This window comes from Anneissia japonica, unplaced genomic scaffold (genome assembly GCF_011630105.1).
Source record: "Anneissia japonica isolate Jap-2015-1 unplaced genomic scaffold, ASM1163010v1 scaffold1696_len571195_cov180, whole genome shotgun sequence".
NCBI lineage: Eukaryota > Metazoa > Echinodermata > Crinoidea > Comatulida > Comatulidae > Anneissia > Anneissia japonica.
The window spans coordinates 43,976-54,301 of NW_022695941.1; the positions used below are offsets into that span (position 1 = coordinate 43,976).

General features: G+C 35.9%; 2 protein-coding genes across 2 annotated transcripts; one reads left to right on the forward strand and one right to left on the reverse strand.

The window, feature by feature from the left end:
- The first annotated feature begins 170 nt into the window (after positions 1-170).
- On the forward strand, positions 171-4,968 carry LOC117101626. The gene is made up of 2 exons (XM_033241626.1): positions 171-284; positions 1,368-4,968. Exon 2 carries the CDS (start codon positions 2,371-2,373, stop codon positions 3,352-3,354), a length of 984 nt encoding a protein of 327 aa, XP_033097517.1. The 5' UTR covers positions 171-284; positions 1,368-2,370; the 3' UTR covers positions 3,355-4,968.
- Positions 4,969-6,022: 1,054 nt separating this feature from the next.
- LOC117101627 lies at positions 6,023-6,825 on the reverse strand. Its single transcript, XM_033241627.1, has 2 exons — positions 6,762-6,825; positions 6,023-6,666 (listed from the first exon to the last, which is right to left on the reverse strand). Exons 1-2 carry the CDS (start codon positions 6,823-6,825, stop codon positions 6,425-6,427), a joined length of 306 nt encoding a protein of 101 aa, XP_033097518.1. The 3' UTR covers positions 6,023-6,424.
- Between the last annotated feature and the right edge of the window lie 3,501 nt (positions 6,826-10,326).

A 10,326-nucleotide genomic window follows, 5' to 3' on the forward strand; every position in this document is an offset into this window, starting at 1 on the left:
TGTGTGATTACAGACAGGGCCCACACTTTGTCGATGAGATTATTACAAAACATAGCGAAAGTTATCCATGACGTCAACATACGAAGCCACGCCCCCTCGGCTGAACCCGTTGTATTTAGCATCTACCCGAATAAACATGGCCATGCATGCCAAGGTTACCAATTGAGTAGATAGAGTAAGCCTGGACATTGTTCATTGTACGTCCATTATATGTTAAGAACATATAACATGGTGGCAGCGCATGGAGCCTGTATTTTAGACAACAGTGCAACGAATAAATAAACGTGAGTACGACCAGTATATCAACGACCGTAGCGACGGTCTACCAAATCTTCAGTTTAATTAGCACGACGGCGGCGTGAAACCGGTCGACCGTGCCGTACTATTAAGAAAAATATGCTAACCTAGGCCTACCACCTAGCCTAGTTCTACTAGGCCTAAGTTAAGTAGCTTAGGCCCCGAAAGTAAGGCTGAGCTACTGTAGGTCATACCTATAGAAGGCCCCTCTCTAGGCCTAGACTAGCTAGGGCCATAAGCAGCAGTAAAGCCTAGTCCTAGCTGTTCCTGACATCAACAGAGTCACGCTTCACATCACTTGCATGGAAATTTATAAAAAAAATTGAAACAACGTGAAGTATGAATAAAAATAGGCTAGGCCTAATTTAAGGGCAAGGCAGTGTGCGAAAGTAAAAAAAAAAAATAATACGTTTATATTTAATACAATAAAAATAAAGTTGCAAGAACACAAGTACCATAATTCAAATAAATTCCCCTTGCTTTATTGTTCAGAGGGGTTTTGACTTAAGGGGAGGTTTATTTTTAGTAGGCATTTATAATATTAAAGGCCGCGGAGCTGTAACATTTTTTTTTTAAATTTTAGTCTGGGCCGACAATACTTTTCAAGTTTTACTGCTCTCTATAAATAATTAGGGTGCGGTACTTTATTATTCAAAACTTACACAAAACGGAAACGCCAGGCCTACGCTTGGTTTTCCAGGCGCTGTGCTTCACAATAGCAGCTTACTGCTTAGTTACAGTTTGTGCAAATAATTTATAGATTTTAATAATTACTGATATTATAATTGTTATTTGAGGTTTATTCATAATTTCATCATAATAGTAATACTGTAATACTCGAGATTAACGATGTCGTTCAAGAAATTTATATTATAGAGGGCGCTACTCATAAATTAGAGCTTGTCAGAATAATCTCAGCAGAGTAAGTCTGTACTATAGAGGGCGCTGTTTAAGAGTTTGTTATCGAGTTTAATGTTTATCTTTGTTTAAAACTTCAAAATAACTGGAATGATAAGACATGTAGATTCTATGTGCTTACATAAGACAACTTTATTTTCTTTCTTTTCCAGGAAGAATATACACAGTTGTTGAATATATATGCTATGCTATACTGTACTATACCATTTTATACAGTAGAACACTATGCTATAACTGCATTGTAAGACAGCATAATAAAGTGATTTGATGCTAAACACCTGCGGTATTTATGGTTATAGTTCATTGCAACAACGTGTTTACGATCTCATTCTCCAAACTTCAACAATCCCCAACAGTTTCAACAACTTTGTGAATTTCACCAATAGCTTGCAATGACTGACATCAACAAATTGAAGCTTGGCAGACGGAACCACAAAGGGCAATTGACAAGAACTTTGTCCATGATTGAAAAGCTGCTGAAAGAAGAGGACGTCGATCTAGATGTCTTAAAACCATATATCATCAAGGCGGAACAACAGTTCGGAAAAGCTGAATCGAAGCACTCCGAGTTAATGGATCATAGTGGACCAAGAGGAGTTTGAGACTGAGGAGAAATGGATGGCAGATTGTGAGATGGATTTCATCCAAAGGCTAATGCATGCAAAACGAGAAATTAAACACCGTTCACAGTCTCTTTCTAATGAGTCATTTTTGCTCTCAACTCCTGCAACTCCTCAACCAGTCTCCACAGAACCTGAGGGAACGGAGACTGTGTCAAACGCATCCAGTCCTAGCACGATGACAACTCCTGCAACTCCTCAACCAGTCTCCACAGAACCTGAGGGAGCGGAGACTGTGTCAACCGCATCCAGTCCTAGCACAATGGCGACTCTAGCATCTCAACCTGTCGTGTCAAAAACAGTACCTAAGATGGCAAGAATGAAATTTCCTACATTTAATGGTCCGGGATTACAGAAGATTCAAAGGATTATTTACCCATTGTGCAGCTAACTTAACAGAAATAGAATGCTTCTACCAGCTGACTGAATCCATGCTCAATGTCAAAGAGAGAAATATGATTAAAGGATGTGTCAATGTTGCCAGAGCTTGGCAAGTACTAGATGAAGTTGGTACAAGGTTTGGCCAAGGCTTAAGATGATCACAGCTAGGGTGCTCTCGTTGAAGGAACTGCCAAAGAACCTATGGTTAAAGCGGTTAACCCAGCAAATATCACAGTGGCCTTCTTCTAAGCTACTCAGGGAAGCAGAGTTGTATTGGATTCGACAAGCACAAACAGGTATCAATTTCAACTACCACAACATTATGAAGTTAGATCCAATATTTGATGAGAACGAGAGAGTGTACCGTGTTGGTGGACGAATGGACAATGCACCACTTTCATATGATGTGCGACACCCTTACCTTCTCCCAAAGGAAAGTCATTTTAGCCTGATAATTGTTCGTGACAGACACACACATGCCCTTCATGGGGGACATCTCAGAACTGCGACAAAAGTTAGGAAAAGGTACTGGATTGTTGGAGACACAAATATCTCTAAGGTAGTTGTGCGTCAGTGTATCATTTGTAGGAGACACAAAGGAAAACCAATAGAGCAAAGGATGGCAGACTTGCCCGATTTCCGAGTGAACCCATGTTCACCTCCATTCAAAACCACACTTGTAGATTACCTTGGTCCGGTGAATGTAAAGCTGAACAGGAACACCACCACCAAATGTTACTGTGCGGTATTTACTTGTGCAGTAATTAGGGCTGTGCACTTAACATGTGTTCAAGATCTGTCAACCCAAGCATTTCTACAAGCTTTGGAACGATTGGTAAGCATCAGAGGAGCTCCATCTTTGTTAGTGAGCGACAATGGCACCTGCTTTAGAGGAGCTAACAACACCATAAATGAGTTAAACCTAAAATTAGACCAGACCACAGTCCGAGAACAATGCCAACGGTATAACGTTCAGTGGAAATTTGGACCGCCCGGTGGACCCCACCACCAAGGAGCTGTTGAGCGCATGGTCCAAGAAGTCAAAAAGGGAATGAGACACCTATTGAAAGCAGATCGCCTTACATTTGTTGAATGGGAGACTGTGTTCTGTCAAATATCCGGTTTTATCAATGGATGACCCTTAACTTCAGTCATCATCGCCACTTGATCATCCACCGTTGACACCAAACCACTTCTTGATTAGAAGAGGCGATTTGCCATGTCCTGAAGTACCATGTGAAGAGTACAAAGGAAACTTACGAAAACGTAGAGAGATTTGCAATGCTATGGTAGATGGGTTTTGGCGACGCTGGATGGAATGTATGCATAAACTTTCACCACTGAGAATCTGATTGAAGGAGACATAGTGCTCGTCATTGGTGAGGAGAAGAAACGCAGCCTTTGGAAAATGGCTGAAGTCATTAAAGTCTACCCAGGGAAGGATGATCTTGTGAGAGTTGTGGACATCAACTTTGCTGATGGAACCAATGCGAAGAAACCTGTCACCAAACTGATCCTACTAATGAAAAGCACAGAACGATCAGACATATAGAGTCTGAGTATGCCTGTACTGTGTATGGGTGTACGCCGAACGCTGCCCAAAAATCAATATGTGCATTACTGTGTAATGATTACAGTACATAATTATCGTTGTTTGTTGGACTTTGAGATATGTATTCACACTCATTTGGATTACGTGATTCATATTTGGACTTACTGAAATCATCAGTTTGCACTTCGTTGTGATTAGTGTGGCACTTTGATTACCAATTATACTATTGTAAACCAAATTGAGACATTTTGTATGAAAATTTTTAAACCTTTTTTGCAGTTTGATGTTATTTGTGTGACATTCCGTCACTCTTTGGGGGAATGGGATGTCATGACATGTTGTTACGCCTGCGCGTAATAATTTACTATGCCGCCACGCGCGAACTGGTTATCGGTGGGAGACAACAACATGAGATCGTTGTGACAGTCCATACTATTTTTTACCACTGGATTTTCATGTATTATTATATACTATATCATTTATCGAGGTATGTTTAACATGTTCTCAAGTAATTATATTATATATGGAGTCGGCAGTTGCGATTTCCATACCATATCACCCTTTAGTTCAGTGTAATTTAATAATATTTATAGGCTAGGCTAGCGGCGACTTCGTGGTCGACATTTGCAATGCTTCCATCTAGGCTGAGCTCTTGTATACAGTGTTACAGGCACACACGGGAATGCCAGGCCTACGCTTGGTTTTCCAGGCGCTGTGCTTCACAATAGCAGCTTACTGCTTAGTTACAGTTTGTGCAAATGATTTATATATTTTAATAATTACTGTTATTATAATTGTTATTTGAGGTTTATTCATAATTTCATCATAATAGTAATACTATAATACTCGAGATTAACGATGTCGTTCAAGAAAGTTATATTATAGAGGGCGCTACTCATAAATTAGAGCTTGTCAGAATAATCTCAGCAGAGTAAGTCTGTACTATAGAGGGCGCTGTTTAAGAGTTTGTTATCGAGTTTAATGTTTATCTTTGTTTAAAACTGTTAAATAACTGGAATGATAAGACATGTAGATTCTATGTGCTTACATAAGACAACTTTATTTTCTTTCTTTTCCAGGAAGAATATACACAGTTGTTGAATATATATGCTATGCTATACTGTACTATACCATTTTATACAGTAGAACACTATGCTATAACTGCATTGTAAGACAGCATAATAAAGTGATTTGATGCTAAACACCTGCTGTATTTATGGTCATAGTTCATTGCAACAATGTGTTTACGATCTCATTCTCCGAACTTCAACAATCCCCAACATCTGCAGTGAAATTTTCCTGCCGTTGGTATGCCACACAGGGTACAGTAATAGACATTGGTTGAGTTTTTGTAGTAAATTTGCACGCAACTTCATAAACATTAAAACGTACACATTTGATAGTAAGGCGAGACTTTTTTTATTCCTTGTTTTGCATACCTATTTTTTTTAAAGATCATCGGAGGAGGGCAGAATAGGAATAAAAAGAAAAGTTTGCTTTCTTATTTAGCAAATAGTTTTGCCAAAAACAGCCATACGGAGGAGGAAATAAAAATAAAAATTTTATTGGTGAATGTAAAATGCTTCAAATTTTATAATTATTAAGAAATATACATGTCTTATCTTTGGATATTTCAAGGCAGCGGAGGGCATAATAACAATTTTTAAAAACTTGTTTTTTTTTTCTGAAATTTCCACATTTTTGTGGCAGTGGGTGCGCTAACTGGTCAAAAATTTTATTTTTATTAAAAATCATCAGTATTTGCAGTCGACGGGTTCACTAAACAAGGTATAAAAAAGTCTCGCCTTAAACGGGTCTATAATGAAACCGTCCTTTTTCAGGTATGAGCACTGATGTTAAGTAACATCAGTGTTTGCAGTGGTAGGTGCTTTTATGAATACCATTGACCTATGTTGACAGGGTCAGTTTTAACTGGAAATGCACTTAAAATTGATTGTTAATTATGTATATCAGGTTTGGTTCATCATAAAATATGTTCTGTATTATTCAATATTTTAAAATCAAATGAGATTTATCTGTGGTTGATTAAGTGCCAACAGCATGAACTAAATTATGGATAATTGTTGAACTGAAATTGAATTGCTGGCTTAAAGTAACTTTACAGTACTTCAACTTCATATAGTACCGGTGTGTGTATTTATGAAGCACATTTAGAAACATTTATGCTATCTAGGTGAAAATAAATATAATAATGGTAATTCTAATTTCACTTTTTTATGAAAATTTACATGGTACAAACCCTCAATTTTATTAGGAGCACTATAGCATTTTTCTTTAATGGTGCTAAATAATAAAACAAAACTAAACAATGATGTGTAGAATTGACCTAAAGGCCTATCATTTAAAGATGTACTATCAGTCAGAAAGACAAGAAATACCTAAAAAATTCAAATACAATTTTGAATAGCTCATTTGAAAGTAGATTCATTGATTTACAGACATTTTACTACAAAAATCTTTAAATTGAATACTGACCAACTTAAGGATTTATGCAGAAGAATACAGAAAAGTTATTTAAGCAATCCAAATATGGAATTAAAATGTTTATTTCTTTTTACCTCATGATACTGACTGGTAGTACATCTTTAAATTAGCTTAAATATTCATCACAAAAAGCTATTCAGCATTCAGCATTTTATTTAGCACCATGTGATTTTCCCAATGACTGATTGTATTCCACAGCATGACTAAGGCTGTGTGGAGCTGCTGTCCTTCTTTTCTTCTTGTCAATTGAATAGCCATGTTCTTTGACGAAAGGCGACTTTGCTGGCCTCCCTGACGTCATTCGTCTGGCTCCTCGCCCCATATGTGCCCGCCTTGCTGTGGCAGTTGGCTGTACGCCAATGGTTTTCCCACTCCCTCTGAGTCTGTCATTGCCTATTGAAAATTACAAATTTCTTTAGAACATAAGACTGAAACTGAAATAACGAATAAAAATATATCTACTGTACATTTTTATAAGAATATTATACCTCTTGTCATCAGTGATTCAGTCACACCTTGATATTTTCCAAATGTTCTCAAGGCAGAACACATATGTGTGATGGTCTTTATATGTTTCAAGTTTTCTTCAAACTTAATAATTGCATTACATCCAGGTCAGTCTGCAGCATTAGGATCATTGTGTCATAAAAGGAGCGCAGAGTGTCTGTTTAAATGTTAAATAACGCTGAACTCAATAATGCCATTAAAGACATACTGCCAATAAAAAATATAGAAAGAAAACCTTCAGAAATAACAATAAGACAGACAAATTGATAGTAAGTTTTCAAATAAACACATTTAAATTGATTGGAAGATACAAATTTTAAGCACCCACAGAAAAAAAAAATGTTTTGAGAGTTTATAACTTACAGTGAAATATACAAACTAAGCAATTGAATTTTGGTTTTATTGATAGTATTATTAGATTTATGAGGCAGTATATCTTTAAGTTTTCAATAATTATTTTACTCACCAACTTATACAGCCATGACATCCAGTGTTACATAATTAAATGTGTGTTGTGTTGATCAAATCAAATGTAAAATATAAAACAAAGGAACAAGGATTGAACATTTATATAATTTAAATAGCATCTACATTAGTAAATTTCATTGCTAATGTTTCCTTAAAAACAAATTAGATAGGCATATATGATAGTCAACTGTATAACATCAGAATCGATAACAACATGCTGAAACAACATCAATTCAAAAATGAGTGTTTAGTATCTAAGTTAACAATAACATAAATTAGAATGATATTGTTACATGATTTAAAGTGGACATTAAAATTCTGAAAGTAATGTAAATCAATAATAACACTAAATTATTACCTAGTTCAGATGAAGTTTGATCATAAGGGTCAACATGAGACACATTCTGCAGGTTTTCATGCCACACACCTTGAGGGTCATCAAGAATCACATCTTGTGGGTCTTCATGAGACAGGACTGGGTGTCATCATATAGCATGTCTTGGGGATTGTCATCACGTTGTTGGTTATCAATAGGAAATTCAGTGTTGGCCACTGTTAGGCCATCAAAAAAGCCAGGTAGTGGTGCTCCTTCCTTTCCTTTTAAAAGTATGTTAAATAAAACATTAATTTCTGAAATCAAAAAATTTAATTCTAAAGTCAAACCACTTATTACTAAGTCTTCTTATTAGTGTATTGGGCAAGTAATATAATCAAAATAACAATGATAACAATATTGTTAAAATTGTGCAGCATTTTGAATTAGTATTATATATATCTACCTGTTGCAATCTTATGTAAGCATAGCCTCATCTCTGGATGTAGCACATTGGTAATGCTTTACAATAGCCCCTTGATGCTTGCAGGGTCCACTGATTTTGCCTACTGGGCAGGTACAGTGCCCGACTTCCACATTAATGTTGTACACATTAAGACCACTTCTAACTTCAAAGTCCACTGGAGAAATCTGATTTATGTAAATACAAAATTCAGAAAGCGGTTAGACAAATTAATACATATTACACATACATATTATTATTACAGTATTATTATTAATATTATTATTGTAAGTAATTGTAAATTATTTTGGAGCAGTATTGTATTTACTATTTTTTCTTTGTACAATGTATAGTGTTTTTGTTTACTAACAAAAGCATAATCTTTTTTTTGTGTATTTTACCTGAGTGATGTTGTGTTTTGTAATATTCTTGTCTGTTGGCATAAACCTTGAAGTCAGCACATAATAAAATCTGCCATTTGCCACATCAGTTAGTCGTGTTCACTGAGCATATGTGTTAAAAAGTCTGCTAACTGTGGCACACTGAAGGCTTTTGTGTGCTGAAGAATCTTGTCCTTCAGGACCCGCATTGCTGCCTCAACAAAATTGTTGGTATTATTACCTCTGGTCATGAGATTATCCCTCATGCACAATGCCCACATTTCCTTTCTATTCATATATCCAGTCAAGTATTTCTTGAATTTTCTGCTGTAGCGTCACAGAAAAAAAAAAAAAAAAAAAAAAAAAAAACCAATGATATAAAAATCAATTAGTGCTTCCCTACCTTTTTTTTTTCTTTTTTTACCATGAAGTAATTTAACATTTTAATACTGGGCGTGTGTGTATATGACAGGAACATTAGGCCTTTATAAAAAAAAAAAATATTAGATTTAATATCACCCTATCTAGGCTGGAAAAGTGATGAGGATGGATGCTTTTATTTTTTATTTTGCTAAAGCCAAATATCATTCACTATTGAATTGTTTGCTGGCACATTGATATTCAAAGTAAAATACAGTACATGACTGAGATGATACAAACAATATCTACTAACTATTTACTAAAAAAAAATGAAAAAAAAGATTCAAATTTTTTCTTTTAATGCCATAGAATACATGCGCATGAGGGTGATAAACTAATCATTTTTTTATTAGGTCTTACTGTGCAACTTACTCTGAGATACGAGTGTACTTTTGTACAGATTCATCATTTCATCTTTGCAATCTGCATACATGATTGTCTTTAGTCTGATGAGGTGCTCAGCACGTCTTTCTTTGCAAAGAGCATTTTTTCCATTCCATAGCCATCTCCACGTAGCTTGTAGAATATGGAAAATGCATAAGAGTGTTGTTGCTTCCGGAAATTCTTTTTTTATTGCATTTTGCTCTGCGGATGAGTCATCAGTCATAAAAACTGTTGATCCCTTTATACCTCGTCCACCAAAACACCTACATGAAGATTCAACATGGCACTCAATTTAGTTTAATGTAAATATTCCATTTCAGTAGTACTGTATAAACTGCTATAAACAGTATTTCACAAAATTCAAACATTATGCCCACATGAATACCTACCTCTGAGGTAGTACGGTTTTGTACAGTGATAGTGCTTCGGCAATTGTCTCCTCTGATTCTGATGTTGTGATTAAAACACCCAGCGGCACCCAGAGGACGAAAACACTACAATTGTGGCGATCCATGTTTGAGGACGCGTCCATGAAGACAATTTCTCCAGAATGCTTGAGGTTCTCGTGGACGCGCTTCATCAATGGAGTGCACACAGCAACAATAGGCTTTGTTTAAAACTTTCACAGCCATGCAGGTGCTCCCCATCTCTTCGTTGTAGTTTCTGGCATGGCTGTCCAAAGCTGTTATCATTTCCTCTTCTGATGCATCCCCGTATTGTTCCTTGAATACTTTGCTGTATAACCTGGAATTTGTAGGTAAACCTTTAAACCAGTGGTGAGCATAGGGTTGGAGGACGAAAGTGATTTCCTTTTAAATACTACTTTTTAAAATTTTAAATACTAACAATGGCATGTGCTTAAGTGCATCAGCACACATAACTTTGTGGTTGTGTGTGTACTTCAATCGTACTGCTGTTGGATACTTCATTGACAGTGAATCCTTAAATCTGTTAAAAGAAAACAACATAACGTACTGATTATGAAAAAGAAAGTTTTTAGGTACAAAAGTAGCAAATAATTAATTACAATGCAAAGTATACCATACACATTTGTAATGACTTGGTATGCTTATATCTAAATTAATCAAGAGATATCAATATGCATATTATTTTTTGAA